The 22,080-nt window shown below is 36.8% G+C and overlaps 1 protein-coding gene across 6 annotated transcripts in view; it reads left to right on the top strand.

The window, feature by feature from the left end:
* Window positions 1–1,145: 1,145 nt before the first annotated feature.
* SCN3A (sodium voltage-gated channel alpha subunit 3) overlaps window positions 1,146–22,080 on the top strand; it is an 87,493-nt gene continuing 66,558 nt past the window's right edge. For all 6 annotated transcript variants that reach the window (XM_021703131.1, XM_044913663.1, XM_021703132.1 and 3 more), the window contains exons 1-3: window positions 1,146–1,409; window positions 6,887–7,005; window positions 18,104–18,193. In XM_021703131.1, coding sequence (XP_021558806.1) covers window positions 1,146–1,409; window positions 6,887–7,005; window positions 18,104–18,193 — 473 coding nt within the window. The remainder of the gene's footprint in view (window positions 1,410–6,886; window positions 7,006–18,103; window positions 18,194–22,080) is intronic.

Below are 22,080 nucleotides of genomic sequence, written 5' to 3'. Positions count from 1 at the left end.
GGGGTTACATTTTGCAAAGTCATACAGCTCATAAATGACAGAGCCAGGGTTAAGAACAGAGAGAGTCTAGCTCCATAGTCCATGCTTCTAACCACTACACCAAATGGAAGACTCAGAAAGAATATGAAAAGTGTCTTGGAATAGTTGAATAACAGCAGACTGGAAAAGGAAATACATTCTGCATTGCCCCAGAAGCTTCAGAAGGATCCAGGGTAAAAAGCTGAAAGAAAATAGTTTTGGCGGGCACCTGGGTGGCTCAGTCGGTTAAGTGTCTGCCTTCGGCTCAGGTCATGATCTCAGGGTCCTGGGATCGAGCCCCACGTCAGGCTCCCTGCTCAGCGGGAGTCTGCTGCTCCCTCTCCACTGCCCCTCCCCCTGCTCCTGCTCTCTCTCTCTCAAATAAACAAATAAAATCTTTGGATAAAAAAAGAAAAGAAAAGAAAAAAAACAGTTTTGACTTCTCTGTCGCTGCTGATGGTCAGACTTTGTTTGGAGAACCAAGGGTCAATGATGATGATGCTGATAACCAGGACAGTGGTTAGATTAGGCGAAACTTCTTTTCCTATTCTGAGATTTTATGAGTCAGGCATATACCACTGTATTTCTTTATTTGGAGAGCTAGTAAGATGTAATAAAAGGAGTGGCAGGGGGAATGATGGGTCCTTAAGTAATTTCACTGACAAGTATTACTGACATTACTCTTTTTACCAAAGTATACTATAATATGTTTTGGCTCAGAGTTCTCAGACCAGACTTTGATAGACTTATAAAATTGACTTATTGAAAATCAGATTGGATAATGATGCTCCCAGGTTAAAATTTGTAGTGCAGCACTAAAATGTTTATATTTTTAAAGTTACTAGATGAATCCCCAAAGGAACACTGTAAAATGTTTTTACTGCGCACTGAGAAAGAAAAGATGTCTATGCATTGAAGAAGAAACCAATTTTTTCACCAAAAATAAAGTAATATTCCTTTCTTAATATACTAGGAAAGAAATCACCCGAAGAAACATTAAATGACATCTTGGTTGATTTTCTTAATCCCTCTCACTCACTTGCTTTCCTAACTCTCGTGCATTTTTTTTCTTGGTAGGCAATTCTTATGCAAGAAGCTACACGTAATTAAATGTGCAGGATGAAAAGATGGCACAGGCACTGCTGGTACCCCCGGGGCCTGACAGCTTCCGCCTTTTTACTAGAGAATCTCTTGCTGCTATCGAAAAACGTGCTGCAGAAGAGAAAGCCAAAAAGTCCAAGAGAGAACAAGACAATGATGACGAGAACAAACCAAAGCCAAATAGTGACTTGGAAGCTGGGAAGAACCTTCCATTTATTTACGGAGACATCCCTCCAGAGATGGTGTCGGAGCCCTTGGAGGACCTGGACCCGTACTATATCAATAAGAAAGTGAGTGTTGATTTTATACTTTCAAAAGTTAAGTTATATTTCCAAATTTAAGTCCTTAATTAAACACTAACATACTTTTCTCTGGCTCATATACATACTGTATCCTAAGTTTTCTATGGTTAAAGATTTTATACTTTTTATTTCCACTTTTAAACACAGTATAATAAACAGAAACATTTATAAGAAATGATGTCAAGATTTGGCTACAGTGAAGAGATACGAGAGATAAACAATTTCTTCAATTCCACAGTAACTGAGAGAGTCAAAACTAAAATTGACACCTACAAAGCAAAATATCTGTTATCACTGACATGTTTAAGCACATGGTAGACAACAGAAGAACATGCAAAAGAAGATCTATGGGCATATGTGCCTCTTATTTTTTAGTTCTTAACTGGCTTGAAGTTTCCTCACAATAGATTTGTATTCTAAAGGGTAATAATCTTACTTAGCATCCTCCTATAAGAAGATAATACATTGACAAGCACAGTCACACCTACTATTGTTAAAACATCACTCTGTGAAAAAAATCTCAAGAACAAAAGACAAAAAAAACCCCTCTTTTCTCTATCTACATATGATTTGAATCAAGTTATGACTATGCCTTCCTAATGCTATAGTAACCACATAATTCTGTCAGAATTAACTAGTTTTTTGAAGTTAAACCAGCTGTGAGTTTTATAGTAAATATATATATTTTTTTAATGGATGATAGATTCTGCATCACCTAATTGGGTATTTTGGCATTTTATAACCACAATTTATATTTCACATTCATAAGCATAAAAACAGGTCTATGCAGAAGCTAAAAATAAATAAATCTCACCATGAATTGATGGTATGTAGTTTAAAGAAGATATTGGATACCTTTATTAATCAGACCCAGTCCTTTTACAAAGAATGGTTAAGGAAATTGCATTCTCTAAGCAGTGCGCAATTTAATCTTACAAGATCTGTGAGGGGTAAAGAACCTGACAGTTAACCATCCAGAGGTGGAACCAGCCCTACTGCCCTAAAGGAGGGCTTCTCAAACTTGCATGTGTATACACATCACTTACGGATCTTGTTAAGATACAGATTCAGATTCCAGACATCTGGGTGGGGCTAGAGATCCTGCATCTCGTTATAACAAGTCCTCGAGCGAGACTCCTGCTGCTATAATACACGGGCCACACTTGGAACAGCAAGCTTTAAAATGCTTTCTAGAAGGCATAAAACCAATTTAAATAGTTAAACAGGCCCTTTCTTTTTCCTTTGAAACTAGTGTCATGAAGGTGGCACTTAATATAGATTCACATATTTTTAAAAATAATTTATTCCAGTACTCCACTATAGAAGTGATAAGGAAAAATAAGAAATTTAGTTACTGTATTATTACACATGATGATGACAGTGAGACATCCCCCAAGAAACTAGAATAAAATTCTCCTTAAAATTACTGATTCAAAGTACATATTTGCAAAGATGTCTTTAAGAGACAGGTGTATGCTTACTGGGACATGCTTAGAAGTATTAGCTACTTAAAGAAAGGAAGTATCCTTAAGAAAGGAAATTGGTAAGATTAAGGGTTGGGGAGAATAACAGAGACAAACACCAGCATTTTCCAAGGGAAACAGATCTTTAGTAGTAGCCCTGAAAGCATTTTCCTCCGCAAATCAGGGCCATTTCATTGGAGAGGGGCTACACTGGGCTACCTAACAGAGATGTCATTAAACATTGTGCAGCATTTGATTAGGTCGGCTTCTTTGGACTCCACCCTCAGCAAAGAACCTTATTATAATTTGTCCCCCCACAGATCTGCTTGAAAGGAAAGAATATGCTGGTTTTGCCACTGCAATTATTTCAGTCCATGTGACAGTAATACATCTCGTTGTAAATAAGTAGATTGGCATTCTGATTTTGTATGTCAGGTTTTCAGGCTTGGTTAATGTGCTGCTAAGAAACAGACTTGTTCTTTGTGTGCTAGCAAAGTCATTTTTTATCACCTCCCTGTCTGAGAACCAGACTTGGACCTTGATTTATTCCTAGTGGCCATGGTCCATCTTGGGAGACATCTAGACTATTTACTTTTTACTGTTGGCACACTGCTTTTCTTTATGAAGTATCTATAAACATGAAGACTGATGTGCTACTGAAGAAAAAGGTAGTTTGTGATTGTTAGGATTGAAGGAGCTAACCTAAGAAGCTCTTGGAAAAGTTCTGGAATTTAAAAACATGGTATGAAGTTTATGTTAATTATATGAATAATGCAGGTGAAAGGCGCTTCAAAACTGTAAAGCATTATGTAACAGTTTGCTGCCATTCATTATGATATACTTTACATACCTAATTTAATCAGATAATCAGATGAGCCACATCACAATGTATTTCAATGGTGTTTAAATTGACCAGGTAATAACTGAAGAATAGTGACAGTGATAATCATAATAGCTAACGTTTGTTGTGCTCCTACTTTGTTGGGCACTGTTTCAGTGCTTTAAGTGGCATAATTCATTTAATATTCCAAGAACCAGTCAAGCAGGTACTTTGTTAGCCTCGTTTTACACATGGGGATGTCAAACCCAGAGAGGTTAGGTAACTTGCCCAAGTCACACACCATAAGTGGTAAATTCAGGGATTGAACCCAGGCAGTCAGAGCTCTTATGCACTAAGCAAAACTATATCTGGCATTTATTAATAAAATAAAACATTAAAAAATTGGTTGTATACTTTTTTGAATTCTCTGCTTAATATGATCCTATTCTGAGATGTGAATCTTACCCTTGCCTTGAGTAGTAAAAATTTTAGTGAACCTATAAGATGTATATTTATCTGGGAAAAAGCAAGAAGCATTCCAGAGTGAACCACAACTAGTTTGCCATACTTTCAGCTATAACTTTCATCACCTTAGTATCAATATGTAGTAATTTTTTTAAGCCACATCATTATTTATCATTACTTGGAGACCAGATTTTGGAGTTGACACTATTTATCCCTCCTCCAATTATCTGTCACTCTCTCCAATAATTTTCAGTTTAGGTACACCCCTCAATAACCTCAGAGTCCCAAATTTCAAGTGTCTTCCTTCTTATTCTTTCACTGTGCAGGGTATTAGTATTTTATTCCTCATTTCTCAGAACTCAATGTTTTGTGTTCAGTGGTGTTCCCCAGAAATAAACTGAAATTGTGTTCTTAAGGCCTGCTGTATTCCAGAACCTGCAACTTCAATGAATATGCCCTTGGCATGTCATTTTTAATCCCATTAGTTCCAAGAAGGCTGATCTTTTGGGAGAGCAGAGGATTCCATGTTTAAAGGGGCAGTTAATTCCTGTGACGCTGTTTTTGGAGATTTTTCAAAATAAATTCCTCTCCTAATGTTACAAGTGGTAACTGCTTTTTCAGGGAAATTGCCTTACAAAAGCATGAGTAAATGCACTTTAAGTTACTGTGAACTTTGGGCGCCTGGGTGGCTCAGTTGGTTAAGCAACTGCCTTCGGCTCAGGTCATGATCCTGGAGTCCTGGGATCGAGTCCCGCATCGGGCTCCCTGCTCAGCGGGGAGTCTGTTTCTCCCTCTGACCCTCCCCCCTCTCATGCTCTCTCTATCTCATTCTCTCTCTCAAATAAATAAATAAAATCTTTAAAAAAATAAAATAAAATAAATTATTGTGAACATCATTGAATGCCTAAATGGATCTAGACTGTTTGTAATATTAAATGATCTAATCCTGTGAATTCAAGAAAATCCTTTAATGCATTTGTGCTTCAAGGGCAGTTTTCCCAATATCCACTGCCCCTTATGGATGATCTCAATGCTAGTAAAAATGTTTACTTGCCCTCCTTATAGAATTGTTCAAATTTATAGATTGCAGTTCATGGAAAATGGTTGGTTAGGTAATGCTTGGCTCCATGGTCTTGAATACGAAAGGGCAGTGTACAGAGAAATTGTTTTCTCTGTCCTTTATACTCAAAATATAAATATTTCTGTCTACCTATTCAAACATTACCATGTTGTCAGTGAACATGATTGTATGGGATACAGCCCTTAGTTTAAGAGTAAAAACATACTATTAAGCAAATGGATATATTGATGTCTTAAAGGTAAATGGCATCTTAAAGGTAAGCCTGCACTTAATTAAAACAGTATTTATTTACAAACCACACTATTAAATACTGTGAAAAAAAATGGAGAAAAAGTAGATTACAGGCTTTTATGCTCAATAGTTTATAACAACTTCTAACCTAGTCTTCAGTGGAATGAACCCTACATGTAAATTGCTACTTGACTGTAATTACAAGCAACATGCCAATGTGTGCAAATTAATACACTAAGACTTACTGGTAAAGGGAAACAATTCGAGAGTGAGCAGAAGGCAGTGATTTATCTGGAAAGACATGATGGAGGAGGTGATTTTGATAGCTGAGGACATTTTCCGAGAGTAGGGCTTTTCAACCCTGGCTGCATATTAGAATTACCTAAGGAAATTTTTAAAATAATACCCATGTCTGTGCCCATCCTCCAGAAATTCTGATTCAATTGGTTTTGAGTAGGACCTAAATATTAGCAATTTTAAAATCACCTCAAGAGATTCTAATATGCAGAGAGGACTAATAACCTTTGATATAATAGTTGGTGGGACTTCATTGTCAGGCCTGTTATGGACCTGAAATGGGGGGAATTTATATTAGATGACCTCTCAGGTACCTCCTTCCTCTAGGATTTTATGACACATTTTCAGAATCAGAGGGGGAAGCTGACGGGTTATGAGTGGAATTGGCAAGTGGAATGAATTGGTTGGAGCAGAGATGCCTTAGTGAGAAAAACTAAAAGATGATCCTAGAGAGATGTGGTGGGTAATCACCGGGTAGCATGGCTTAAATGCTAAATTGATGATTATAGGTTTCAAGTCATAGAGTTTTAGCCACAAAATGCCCTTTGAAATGATGTATTTAATCCTAATTCTCAATGCAGCTGTCCCTTCTCAGTATTACCAGCAGATCTATAGAATCAGCAAAACCAGGTTATTCAGCCTATTTGAACATTTTAAAGTAGGACAACTACCGTAGGGAAAATAGACTTCATAAGCTTTAGAGTTCAAAGACTTGAAATAATTAAAATTAAAAAAGATTATTTTAGTAGCAATATGTACAGAATAATATGAAAAAGTTACCAAAGCTGGAGACAGATGGTAAGCTTTAAATAAAATTGGAGTCTGTAAAGTTACAATTTGATAAAAAAATTTGTGTAGGATCATCAGTTTGTATCAGAAAGTTGAAACTCTAGAGACAAATTAGATAATAGTAAATCATATGTTTATTTGTAGCTATATGTTAATTTAGGTGAGACACATCTAACATGTTTATAGTTACAATATACCAACTTGTTTAAACAAACAAGTTTGAATAAACAAATCAGGTAAAAAGTTCTTCATGTGTTTAAGCTCTTCAAGTAAGCCACATGTCTAATCCAGTAATTTTTTTTCATATTTTCTTTTCCAGACTTTTATAGTATTGAATAAAGGGAAGGCAATTTTCCGATTCAGTGCCACCTCTGCCTTGTATATTTTAACTCCGCTAAACCCTGTTAGGAAAATTGCTATTAAGATTTTGGTACATTCATATCCTTTTCATGTGACTGAATGCTGGTACTTGATTTTATAGAAAATGTCATTCTTCTAAATATATTTTTGTATATTTATATTTTACATATATTGTTTTATATATTATATGTAATTTCTTTGAGATTAATGGTGACATTATTTAATCTGTTCATTGACTTTTCTGCCATTCATAAAAAGATTAGTATAGAATGACTATTATGATTCTAGAAGTAAAAATGAACTATGTTAGTGAACGTGTAAATGAAACATACTGTGTAGAAGGAAAAACAAATCTACTTCACACTTTTATTATCCTCTAGACCATACATAACTATTGCTAAAGAAATGAAGTCTATTGTGGTTAGTATTATTATCTATGTTACCAAATGTTCACACTTTTATGCCTTAATTGGTTCTATATCTTCAGCACATGGGTCTGTTCTTCCTTCCTTCCTTTACTATTTTTTAAACTATATATGTGCCTATATATCTGATAATATATATTCAAAAATCACTGAACTTAAGACTACTTACAATAATAGTCAAAAACCATACAAAGACAGAATGGGTGTGGATTTCAAGAAAATTCTCCAATAAGTAATGATAAAATAGAAAGGTATTCAGAGGCTGTGTTTAACAATGGGCTTTTTTGTTTGTTTTTATTTAAATTCCTATTAATTTAACATAAAGTGTAATATTAGTATCAAGTGTAAAATTTAGTGATTCAACACTTCCATACAACACCCAGTGCTCATCACAAATGCACTCCTTAATCCATCTCCCACCCACCTCCCCTCTGGTAACCATTAGTTTGTTCTCTGTAGGTAAGAGTCTATTTCTTGGTTTGCCTCTTTTTCCTCCTATGATCATTTGTTTTGTTTCTTAAATTCCACATATGAGTGAAATCATATGGTATTTGTTCTTCTCTGACTTATTTCACTTAGCATTATGTCCTCTAGCTCCATCCATGTTGTTGCAAATGGCAAGATTTCAATCTTTTTTATGGCTGAGTAATATTCCTGTGTGTGTGTGTGTGTGTGTGTGTGTGTACACACCACATCTTCTTTATTCATTCATCAGTTGATGGACATTTGGGCTCTTTCCATAATTTGACTATTGTAGATAATGCTGTTATAAACATTGGGGTGCACGTATCCCTTTGAATTAGTATTTTTGTATTCTTTGGATAAATACCTAGTAGTACAATTGCTGAATTGTAGGGTAGTCCTATTTTTTAACCTTTTGAGGTGCCTCCATATGGTCTTTCAGAGCAGCTGTACCAGTTTGCATTCCCACCAACAGTGTAAAAGGGTTCCCCTTTCTCCGCATCCTTGCCAACACCATTTGTTTCTTGTGAGATGTTATCATTTTTTTCTTTTTCAAATTTTTATTTAAATTCTAGTTAGTTAACATATAGTGTAATACTGGTTTCAGGAGTAGAATTTAGGGATTCATCACTTACATATAATACCCAGTGCTCAACACAAATGCCCTCCTTAATACCCATCACCCATCTAGCCCATTCTCCACCCACCTCCCTTCCATCAATCTTATAGTTAAGAGTCTCTTATGGTTTCCTTCCCTCTTTTTTTCCCCCTTCCCCTATGTTCATCTGTCTTGTTTCTTAAGTTCCACATATGAGTGAAATCATATGGTTGTCTTTCTCTTATTTCGGTTAGGATAATACACCCTAGCTCCATCCACACCATTGCAAATGGCAAGATTTCTTTCTTTTGATGGCTGAGTAATATTCCAGTGTGTGTGTGTGTGTTTGTGTGTGTGTACCTACCAATCTTCTTTATCCATTCATCGGTTGATGGACATTTGGGTTCTTTCCATAATTTGGTTACTGTTGATAATGCCACTATAAACATAGGGTGCAGGTGCTCCTTTGAATCAGTATTTTTTTTTTCCTTTGGGTAAATACCTAGTAGTGCAACTACTGGGTCATAGGGTAGTTCTAGTTGTAACTTTGTGAGGAACCTCCATACTATTTTCCAGAGTGGCTACCCCAGTTTGCATTCTCATCAAGAGTGTAAGGGTTCCCCTTTCTCCACATCCCCAACAACAACTGTTGTTTCCTGTGTTGTTAATTTTAGCCATTCTGACAGGTGTGAGGTGATATCTCATTGTAGTTGATTTGTTTTTCCTTGATGATGAGTGATGTCAAACATATTTTCATGTGTCTGTTGGCCATCTGTATGTCTTCTTTGGGAAAATGTCTATTCATATCTTCTGTCCATTTTTAATTGGATTAGTTGTTTTTTAGGTGTTGAGTTTTGTAAGTTCTTTATACACTTTTTTCTTTGTTTTTGTTTTTTAAGTATGTTATGTTAATCACCATACATCATTAGTTTTTGATGTAGTGTTCCATGATTCATTGTTTGCATATAACACCCAGTGCCTCATTCAGTACATGCCCTCTTTAATATCCATCACCAGGCTAACCCATCCACCCACCCCCCTCCCCTCTAGAACCCTTAGTTTGTTTCTCAGAGTCCATAGTCTCTCATGGCTCATCTCCCTCTCCGATTTCCCCCCTTCATTTTTCCCTTCCTACTATCTTCTTTTTTTTTAACATATAATGTATTATTTCTTTCTGTGAAGTGTACCTCTTTATACATTTTAGATACTAATCCTTTATCAGATATGTCATTTGCAAATAATCTCCCATTCTGTAGGTTGCCTTTTAGTTTTGTTGATTGTTTCCTTTGCTGTGCAAAAGCTTTTTATTTTGATAAAGACCCAATAGCTTATTATTGCTTTTGATTCCCTTGCTTCAGGAGACATTATCTAGTAAGAAGTTGCTATGGCTGATGTCAAGGAGATTACTGCCTGTGTTCTCCTCTAGATTTTAATGGTATCCTGTCTCACATTTAGGTCTTTAATCAAGAATGGGAATTTTATACAGACAGATTAAAAAAAGCCTTAGGGGGGCAGAGCAAGATGGTGGAGGAGTAGGAGACCTGGATTTCGTCTGGTCTCAGGAATTCAGCTAGATAGGGATCAAACCATTCTGAACACCTACAAACTCAACAGGAGATTGAAGAAAAGAATAGCAACAACTCTCTGAACAGAAAAGCAACCACTTTCTGGAAGGTAGGACGTGCGGAAAAGTGAATCCGAGGCGATATTCGGGAGGATAGACGGCGGGGGAAGGGGCCTCTGTCAGCTACTTCTGGCAAGTGATAGACCGCGGAGCAGAAAATCGGAACTTTTAGAAGTCTGCTCCACTGAGGGATGTCGCTCCGGTGGCTAAGCGGGGGGTGGAACCCTCAAGGGACAGTGTGGTCTCAGGACCCTCAGGGTCACAGAAAGACTGGGGGTGCCTGAGTGTGGCAGAGCTCCCAGGTATTGGAGCGGGGAAGCCGGCTGCAGAGACGGAGCCAAGGAGTGGGCTCTCAGCTCAGGGTTGCCATAAACCGTGATCCACGGCACAGTCGGGCCACTGCTCTTCCAGCAGGGACACAAGCGGCAGATCTGGGGAGACTCCCCTTCCTCCCCTGAGAGGAGCAGCATGGGAGCGCACCGCAGGGATCTGCTGGATTTGGAGACTCCACACGGGGTCAGGTGCCAGAGATAGAAACGCTTGGTGACAGGCCGGGTGAGCGCGGAGCATGGCCGGAGACCAGGGAGACGGGAGTGACTGACTGCTTTTCTCTGGGGGCACACTGAGGAGCAGGGCCCCGAGTTCTTGGCTCTTCCGGGGCGGAGATTGGGAGGCCGCCATTTTCACTCTCAGCCTCCAAAGCTGTACGGAAAGCTTGCAGGGAACAAAAGCTCCCGAGAGCAAACCCAAGCAGATTACTTAGCCAGGCCCGCAGCAAGGTCGGGGCAATTCCGCCTCCGGCAAAGACATTTGGGAACCATGGCAACAGGCCCCACCCCCAGAAGATCAGCAAGAACAGCCAGCCAAGACCAAGTTTACCCATCAATGAGAATGGCAGAACTCTAGCACTAGGGGAATACAGCACACAGAATTCATAGCTTTTTTACCATGATTCTTTAGTCTTTCAAAGTTAATTATTTTTAACTTTTTTTTTGAATTTTTATTTTTACCTTTTCAACCAATATCTTATCAATCCCTTTTTTAAAAAACATTTTTATTTTTCATTTTTAGAGTCATATTCCATCCCTTCATAGTAGTTACCCTTATTTTTGGCATATATATATAAGTTGTTCTCTCTTTAAAATTTTGAGATAGTTTCTTCTAACAGATCAAAATATACCCTAAATCTCTAGTGTATCGTTTTGTTCTACTCTCCTGCCAAATCACATTCTCTCCCTTTTTTTTTTAAATCCTCTTCTTTCTTCTTATCAATTCCTTTCATAAAATTTTTTATAATTTTCATCTTTACAGTCATATTCCATCCCTTCATCATATCAACCCTTATTTTTGTACATATATAAGTTTTTCTTTCTTTAAAACTTTGGGAGGCACTTTCTTCTAACAGACCAAAATACACCCAAAATCTAGTGTGTGGCACTAATCTATGCACCAGCCTGATTGTATTTGATCATATTCTGGTTTTTTTTGTTTTGTTCGTTTTTCCTTGTTTTTATCTTTTCCTTTTCCTTTTTTTTTTTTTCTTCTTTTTTCTTTCTTTCCCTTTCTTTTCCCCCAGCTTCAGGTCTTTTCTGATTTGTTCAGAGTATATTTTCTGGGGACGTTGTTACCCTGTTAGCATTTTGTTCTCTCATTAATCTATTCTCCTCTGGACAAAATGACAAGATGGAAAAAATCACCTCAACAAAAAGAACAAGAGGTAGTACCGACTGCCAAGGACCTACTCAATACGGACATTAGTATAATGTTGGATCTAGAGTTCAGAATCATCACTTTAAAGATACTAGCTGGGATTGAAAAAAGCATGGAAGTTATTAGAGAAACACTTTCTGGAGAAATAAAAGAACTAAAATCTAACCAAGTCGAAATAAAAAAGGCTATTAATGAGGTGCAATCAAAAATGGGGGCACTAACTGCTAGGATAAATGAGGCAGAAGAGAGAATCAATGATATAGAAGACCAAATGACAGAAAATAAAGAAGCTGAGAAAAAGAGAGATAAACAACTACTGGATCATGAGGGCAGAATTCGAGAGATAAGTGATACCATAAGACGAAACAACATTAGAATAATTGGGATCCCAGAAGAAGAAGAAAGAGAGAGAGGGGTAGAAGGTATATGAAGCAAATTATAGCAGTGAAGTTCCCGAATTTGGGGAAGGAAACAGGCATCAAAATCCAGGAAGCACAGAGAACCCCTCTCAAAATCAATAAAAATAGGTCAACACCCTGACATCTAATAGTAAAACTTACGAGTCTCAGAGACAAAGAGAAAATCCTGAAAGCAGCTCGGGAGAAGAGATATGTAACCTACAATGGTAGAAATATTAGATTGGCAACAGACCTATCCACAGAGACCTGGCAATCCAGAAAGGACTGGCATGATATATTCAGAGCACTATATGAGAAAAATAGGCAGCCAAGAATACTATATCCAGCTAGGCTGTCATTGAAAATAGAAGGAGAGATAAAAAGCTTCCAGGACAAACAAAAACTAAAGGTATGTGGAAACATGAAACCAGCCCTACAAGAAATATTGGAAGGGGTCCTCTAAGCAAAGAGAGAGCCTAAAAGTAACATAGACCAGAAAGGAACACAGACAATATACAGTAACAGTCACCTTAGAGGCAATACAATGGCACTAAATTCCTATCTTTCAATAGTTACCCTGAATGTAAATGGGCTAAATGCCCCAATCAAAACACAGGCTATCAGATTGGATTAAAAAACAAGACCCATCGATATGCTGTCTGCAAGAGACTCATTTTAGACCCAAAGACACCTCCAGATTGAAAGTGAGGGGGTGGAAAACCATGTACCATGCTAATGGACACCACAAGAAAGCTGGGGTGGCAATCCTTATATCAGACAAATCAGATTTTAAACCAAAGACTGTAATAAGAGATGAGGAAGGACACTATATCCTACTTAAAGGGTCTATCCAACAAGAAGATCTAACAATTGTAAATATCTATGAACCTAACATGGGAGCAGCCAATTATATAAGCCAATTAATAACAAAAGCAAAGAAACACATCGACAACAATACAATAATAGTGGGGGACTTTAACACCCCCCTCACTGAAATGGACAGATCGTCTAAGCAAAAGATCAACAAGGAAATAAAGACTTTAAATGACACACTGGACCAAATGGACTTCACAGACATATTCAGAACATTCCATCCCAAAGCAACGGAATACACATTCTTCTCTAGTGCCCATGGAACATTCTCCAGAATAGATCACATCCTAGGTCACAAATCAGGTCTCAACCTGTACCAGAAGATTGGGATCATTCCCTGCCTATTTTCAGACAACAATGATTTTAAACTAGAACTCAATCACAAGAGGAAAGTTGGAAAGAACTCAAATACATGGAGGCTAAAGAGCATCCCACTAAAGAATGAATGGGTCAACCAGGCAATTAAAGAAGAATTAAAAAAAATTCATGGAAACCAATGAAAATGAAAACACAACTGTTCAAAATCTTTGGGATGCAGCAAAGGCAGTCCTAAGAGGGAAGTATATAGCAATACAAGCCTTTCTCAAGAAACAAGAAAGGACTCAAGTACACAACCTAGCCCTACACCTAAAGGAGCTGGAGAAAGAACAGCAAATAAAGCCTAAACCCAGCAGGAGAAGAGAAATAATAAAAATCAGAGCAGAAATCAATGAAATAGAAACCAAAAGAACAAATCAATGAAACTAGGAGCTGGTTCTTTGAAAGAATTAACAAGATTGATAAACCCCTGGCCAGATTTATCAAAAAGAGAAGAGAAATGACCCAAATCAACAAAATCATGAATGAAAGAGGAGAGATCACAACCAACACCAAAGAAATACAAACAATTATAAGAACATATTATGAGCAACTCTATGCCAGCAAATTAGATAACCTGGAAGAAATGGATGCATTCCTAGAGATGTATCAACTACCAAAACTGAACCAGGAAGAAACAGAAAACCTGAACAGACCTATAACCACTAGGGAAATTGAAGCAGTCATCAAAAATCTCCCAAGAAACAAAAGCCCAGGGCCAGATGGCTTCCCAGGGCAATTCTACCAAACATTTCAAGAAGAATTAATACCTATTCTTCTGAAACTGTTCCAAAAAATAGAAATGGAAGGAAAACTTCCAAACTCGTTTTATGAGGCCACCATTACCTTGATCCCAAAACCAGACAAAGACCCCAACAAAAAGGAGAATTACAGACCAATATCCTTGATGAACATGGATGCAAAAATTCTCACCAAAATACTAGCCAATAGGATCCAACAGTACATTAAAAGGATTATTCACCACGACAAAGTGGGATTTATCCCTGGGCTGCAAGATTGGTTCAACATCCGCAAATCAATCAATGTGATGCAATACATTAATAAAAGAAAGAACAGGAACCATATGATCCTCTCAATAGATGCAGAAAAAGCATTTGACAAAGTACAGCATCCTTTCTTGATCAAAATTCTTCAGAGTACAGGGATAGAGGGTACATACCTCAATATCATAAAAGCCATCTACGAAAAACCTACAGCAAATATTATTCTCAATGGGGAAAAACTGAGAGCTTTCCCCCTAAGGTCAGGAACGCAGCAGGGATGTCCACTCTCACCACTGCTATTCAACATAGTACTAGAAATCCTAGCCACAGCAATCAGACAACAAAAAGAAATCAAAGGCATCTGAATCGGCAAAGAAGAAGTCAAACTCTCACTCTTTGCAGATGATATGATACTTTATGTGGAAAACCCAAAAAACTCCACCCCAAAACTGCTAGAACTCATACAGGAATTCAGTAAAGTGGCCGGATATAAAATCAACGCACAGAGATCAGTGGCATTCCTATACACCAACAACAAGACAGAAGAAAGAGAAATTAAGGAGTCGATCCCATTTACAATTGCACCCAAAACCACAAGAGACCTAGGAATAAATCTAACCAAAGAGGCAAAGGATCTGTCTACTCAGAAAACTATAAAATACTCATGAAAGAAATTGAGGAAGACACAAAGAAATGGAAAAACATTCCATGCTCATGGATTGGAAGAACAAATATTGTGAAGATGCCAATGCTACCTAGAGCAATCTACACATTCAATGCAATCCCCATCAAAATACCATCCACTTTTTACAAAGAAATGGAACAAATAATCCTAAAATTTGTATGGAACCAGAAAAGACACTGAATAGCCAGAGGAATGTTGAAAAAGAAAAGCAAAGCTGGTGGCATCGCAATTCCGGACTTCAAGCTCTATTACAAAGCTGTCATCATCAAGACAGTATGGTACTGGCACAAAAACAGACACATAGATCAGTGGAACAGAATAAAGAGCCCAGAAATGGACCCTCAACTCTATGGTCAACTAATCTTTGACAAAGCAGGAAAGAATGTCCAATGGAAAAAAGTCTCTTCAACAAATGGTGTTGGGAAAATTGGACAGCTACATGCAGAAGAATGAAACTGGACCATTTCCTTACACCACACACAAAAATAGACTCAAAATGGTTGCAAGACCTCAATGTGAGACAGGAGTCCATCAAAATGCTAAGGAGAACACAGGCAGCAACCTCTTCGACCTTAGCTGCAGCAACTTCTTCCTAGAAACATCACCAAAGGCAAGGGAAGCAAGGGCAAAAATGAACTATTAAGACTTCATCAAGGGGCGCCTGGGTGGCTCAGTCGTTAAGCGTCTGCCTTCGGCTCGGGTCATGATCCCAGGGTCCTGGGATCGAGCCCCGCATCGGGCTCCCTGCCCAGCGGGGAGCCTGCTTCTCCCTCTCCCACTCCCCCTGCTTGTGTTCCCTCTCTCGCTGTGTCTCTCTCTGTCAAATAAATAAATAAAATCTTTAAAAAAAAAAAAAGACTTCATCAAGAAAAAAGCTTTTGCACAGCAAAAGAAATAGTCAACAAAACCAAAAGACAACTGACAGAATGGGAGAAGATATTTGCAAATGACATATCAGATAAAGGGCTAGTATCCAAAATCTATAAAGAACTTACCAAACTCAACACCCAAAGAACAAATGATCCAGTCAGGAAATGGGCAGAAGACATGAACAGACATTTTTCCAAAGAAGACATCCAAATGGCCAACAGATACATGAAAAAGTGCTCAACATCATTCCGCATCAGGGAAATCCAAATCAAAACCTCAATGAGATACCACCTCACACCAGTCAGAATGGCTAAAATTAACAAGTCAGGAAACGACAGATGTTGGCAAGGATGCAGAGAAAGGGGAACCCTCCTACACTGTTGGTGGGAATGCAAGCTGGTGCAGCCACTCTGGAAAACTGTATGGAGGTTCCTCAAAAAGTTGAAAATAGAGCTGCCCTACGACCCAGCAATTGCACTACTGGGTATTTACCCCAAAGATACAAATGTAGTCATCCGAAGGGGTACGTGCATCCCAATGTTTATAGCAGCAATGTCCACAATAGCCAAACTGTGGAAAGAGCCAAGATGTCCATCGACAGATGAATGGATAAAGAAGAGGTGGTATATATATACAATGAAATATTACGCAGCCATCAAAAGGAATGAGATCTTGCCATTTGCAACAACGTGGATGGAACTGGAGTGTGTTATGCTGAGCGAAATAAGTCAATCAGAGAAAGACATGTATCATATGACCTCACTGATATGAGGAATTCTTAATCTCAGGAAACAAACTGAGGGTTGCTGGAGTGGGGGGTGGGGTGGGAGGGATGGGGTGGCTGGGTGATAGACACTGGGGAGGGTATGTGCTATGGTGAGCGCTGTGAATTGTGCAAGTCTGTTGAATCACAGATCTGTACCTCTGAAAAAAAAATGCAATATATGTTAAGAAAAAAAAAAAAGAAGATAGCAGGAGGGGAAGAATGAAGGGGGGGAAATCTGAGGGGGAGATGAACCATTAGAGACGATGGAGTCTGAAAAACAAACTGAGGGTTCTAGAGGGGATGGGGGTGGGAGGATGGGTTAGCCTGGTGAGGGGTATTAAAGAGGGCACGTTCTGTATGGAGCACTGGGTGTTATGCACAATGAATCATGAAACACTACATCAAAAACTTATGATGTAATGTATGGTGATTAACATAACAATAAACAATTTTTTTTAAAGCCTTATAAAAACTAAAAGAGAGAAAAAAGACTGGTTAACCTAGAGATACAGCAAATAGCGCTGAAGTTTTTGAAGTTCATTTGAATTCTTTTCATTCTATGGTTTGATATTAGCAAACATTTATAATTTTAAATAAAAGATTCACCCCAAAATAATCATAATCTTCCTTAGAATGAAGTCTGATTGAGATCCTAAGAGAACTTAATTATGGCAAATTCTCAGGAAGTTTACAAAATAGCATTTATATGTTAGGTATGGTGTGGACTAGGTACAGAAGGATATCTAGATGGCCCACTAAGTTCCCCCACAGTCTAAAGTAAAAATAAAAAGTTAGAAAACAATATTAACTTATCAGCAAAAAATTCTCTCTCCCTTTACTCTTCTTTTATCAACACTAAAAGAATGAGTCACATCACAATAAGACTATTAAGAGTACCTAATTACAGTAGAATTCTCAGTCAACGTAATCCTTAAATATACTGGGGTATACATTCTCAGGGTTTTTAAATTGTATTCATTAACGTTTTGTCAGCCAATGCTGATTTTAAATCACATCTGAAGTACAACTTCAGATATAATTACATTTATATTTTTTACAATTTACACTTATATTGTGAACTTACTAAAGAATGGTCATTTCCCCTTGCAGTGTTATTTCACATAACTGATTGGAATGCAAAATTCCCACTGCTTAAAATAGAGATCCCTTTCCATTAAATTCAGTTCTGTGAAATTTTACATTTCATGTAAAATGAAAAAGAGCAGACCAAGAACATATGACAGGCTTTGAAGTTTCTTATTACTTTTGCCATTGTTTTAAAACAAATAAGTAAGACAAATTTCACAGGTAACTTTGATTATTATTATTATTATTTTTTGGCATTGGATTGTTTGTAAATGGCCATGATAATATACTAGCATTTATTCCTTAACTATAATCTACTTTATTCAGCATGCTTATCATGTGCACTATTTTGACCAACTGCGTATTTATGACCTTGAGTAACCCTCCAGACTGGACGAAGAATGTAGAGTAAGTAGGAATGACTTCTTTGAATGAGAAATGCACACTCAAATTCTCTAGCAATCGCCTTATGGTTATGGTCTGACAAGTTTTATACTTTTTGGAGTCAGGCTAAAAACTTCTAAGAAAAAGTTATTTCCATAACATGAAAGAAGATAAGGGAAGTTCTTTGGGGGAGTTTCTCTTCTATGAGGTAAGTATTCTTTCCAACAAATTCATGATAGTATCTGTTTAAGAAAGGTTATAAATAGTATATACACTAGCTGGTAAACTAAACCAATCATTTAGCATAAAAGTTAAGATTCAATCATAGTTATGCATTTTAGATAAAAAAAAAACAATGACCATTTTGTGCACCTGGGTGGCTTAGTTGGTTAAGCACCTGGCTCTTGACTTCGTCTCAGGTCATGATCTCAGGGAGCCTATGCTCTGAGCTCAGCAAGAAGTCTGCTTGAGGATTCTCTCTCTCTCAAATAAATAAATAAATCTTAAAAAAAAAACAAAAAAGCAATGACCATTTGAGTAATGTGATGAATAAAATTATTTTATTCTAGTATATTACCATTATTGTTATATTCTCATAAAACAGATTTAGGTGTTTAGCACAATATTATTATATTAGGTATTTTGGTTATATGTTATATCATTATATTCAGGAAAACACATTTAGGTGTTTAAGTAACTTAGATATTTAGTTATATTTAGATATGTAGTTTATTTAGACACAGCATGTGTACTAAAACACAACAGATGTGTTCCGTAAAAGAAATAAAACCTCTCTACAAAATCATAGCTCAAAAAATAACAGGGCTTAAGGGGAAAACATGATTAAGAGCAGATCACTCAAAACTTATGAAACTTTGTAATCAGAACACTAATAAAAACCGTAACAATCCCAATAAAAAGATACTGGCCTAGTTAAAGCTCTACAGACATTTGTACCTAAAATCACAGCCAGAGACTCCTTTGGAGTCTCAGACTCCAGGCCTTGCTTGTCCTTTCTCGCTTAAGATGAAGACCTGGGGACATTTCTATCATGTCATCAAAATAATACACTTATTTATTATTTTAATACAAAGGAAACAGTCTAAGCACAATAGTTCTTGGGCATGTTAAACTAGCTCCTGCTTCCACTAAAAAAGGCTCTTATATGTCAATTCTCTTCATTATCACTAAGGTCTTCCTTTAACGCTAAGAATGTTTTATTTAAGCGTTAAATAATTTTAACGCTTAAAGATGCCACTAATTCATTCAAAACATTAATGTTCTGGGGAAATTTTTGCATTAAGTAACATAATTTCTGCATTATAACAACACTATTCCTTAAGTTATCAGTCACATATGAGGTTATTCATGACAAAGAAACTACTTAGTGAAACAGAAGGTATTTAGGTTATGTAAGCTATTTATGTATTGTATAATACAATGATAAAGTTTACTGAAAAAAAAAGTTTCTAGTATGTTCTTTTTATTGTCATATTTTTTAAAAGTAATATCCAATAGGAGATAAGTTATGACAAATATTGCCACTTCTATTTCTGTTTTTATAGGCTTCTATGAGGATTTAATGCACTATCCTAAGCCATCATTTGTCAGTTTAACACATTAAAGATTTTTTTTTATAGTAGCTGGGAAATGCTCCTTAGAAATCATTTTAGTAGAGAATCTAGTTCTTATGTTGAGGCAAGCAATTTAACAGAATTCTTAGTTATCATTTATGATTTGTGGATTAACAAATGGACATATAAAACCATTCTATATGTACTCTTCCTAGAAGAAATTACTGCAGCATTTAACCATATACAAATATCATTTGTATAACATTATTAAAAGATAGGTAAAGAGGACATTTGCATATTATTACTTGAATATGCAGGTCTCTCTCCTTTCTTAGAGAGAGAGAGAGAGAGAGAGTTGGGGGGGGTGGGCAAAGAAGAGAGAATCCTAAGCAGGCTCCACATTCAGCACAGAGCCCAATGTGGGGCTTAATCTCACGATACTGAGATCATGGCCTGAGCCGAAATCAAGAGATGGATGCTTAACTGAGCCACCCAGGCCCCCCCCAGCAGGTCTCTCTTTTTAAAGTCATTTTTAGAGATAACTACATCCATTATGAAAATGTTCTTACCCCTACAAAAGGTTTTTGACTTCATTTAGCGGGAAAACTTTGCACAGGTTTCCCGATCATTTATCCGGATCATTTATCACTTGACAGCAAAGTGGCAGGAAAACAAGCAAAATTAGTGGTTACAGCCAACAACCCAAACCAAATAAACAAGAGTGCAAAGAAAAAAGAATTCAGTTCTGACATGAAAACAGGTCATTGATAGCATAAACAGTCTTGGTACAAAGAGGTGATATGCACAGAATAGGCTGAGGACCATATGGTATAGTGAGGGTCATATTATGAAAGGCAGGCAGATCTATAGACATCATTATTATAGGAAAAAAACCTGGGTGACATGGACAGAATCAAAAGTATGATTAGGGGCCTAGTGGGGCAGAGCTAAGAAAGATCAAGTTCCCCTTGATTCTCACTTACCTGTTCAATCTAGTTTGCTAATAGGCACTTCTGAACACCTGTCCTGGGCAAAGCTCTGTCTCACATGTTAAGCTCCAGGACACTCTTCCTTGGATAGCTATCAACAAAAACAGGGATAGGAGTAGGGACTTTAATCTTAGATAACTCAGAATTGCCTAAGCATAGACCATAGGGAATTAACCATTAATGTGATAAATAAAACGTACATTGAGCTGTCTCTTATGGCTTTTCACAAGGTAGCTAGCTCCGAACAGAAATGTCATGGTGATTATGTGTAATGTGCAAAGGTCCACACTAAAACACAAGTAAATATAAGCTTGGCATTGTAAATTATATCTTTTCCTAAAGAGGTCAGCTACTTCATAATAAGTAAAGACAGCAATTATATTTCTCAAAAAATCAACTGAATTATTTTAAAAAGGAGGGGGAATGTTCTTAGGAAAACTTCACTTGATCTTAGCCAAAAGGCCGAGAACTTGATGTGAAGATTGCTGCATAGATTTTCTTATTTCTTTGTTCCCTCATATGAGAGAAATTTCTGCAGAAAACAATGCAGAAATAACTCTCCTAACTTTATTCACATATAAAATACTAGTAGGTGGGAAATATAATTAATTTTAATATGAGTAAATCAAATCTTTGTGGCCTGGGTGAAATAATCTGAAGGATAATCTTAAATTGCACTTTTTAAAAGAACACAATGTTGAAAAACAAGTACTCTTTCTCAACTATTTTTGGAAGAAACAGAAATAATATTGTCAACACTCAAAGGAGAGAGGGCTAGAAATGCACTATATATCAAAAAGTAAATGGAAAAGCTTTTCACCATTTTGGAGGTTGAAACTTGAATGTAAGCATGTTTAAATGATTTGGCTCAATTGTACAGAAATGGTAGCTGATGCAGGTAAGAATCAGAAATTTGGTTTCGCTCTGAGTTTTGGTAATTGTGTGAATGCACACACATAAAATACTAATAAATTATAATTTTTCTTGTGTAGATATATATGAGATAAGCAGTTTTAAAACTCTATGCCTGACTCTTAAAGATAAAAAGGGGAAGCATATTTTCTGGATTAGACATGGGAAATATTCCTAAAAATAATTCTAATCATTAATAAATTTGAATGAAATATTTTATTATAAGTAAATAAATCCAAGAAATTTTAACTCTAGAGCTATATTGTCTAATAAGGGAGACACTAGCCACATGTGAAACCTGAAATTTAGCTAGTCTTAGTTGTTGAAATAATATTTTCGATACATTGGTTTAAATAAAATATAATGTGAAAATTAAATTAACTTGTTTTTCATTTTTTATTTGGCTACTGAAAATTTGAAAACTGCATATTTAGCT

The sequence above is a fragment of the Neomonachus schauinslandi genome, chromosome 3, assembly GCF_002201575.2.
Source record: "Neomonachus schauinslandi chromosome 3, ASM220157v2, whole genome shotgun sequence".
Lineage (NCBI taxonomy): Eukaryota > Metazoa > Chordata > Mammalia > Carnivora > Phocidae > Neomonachus > Neomonachus schauinslandi.
This window is presented reverse-complemented; position numbering and strand designations above follow the sequence as displayed.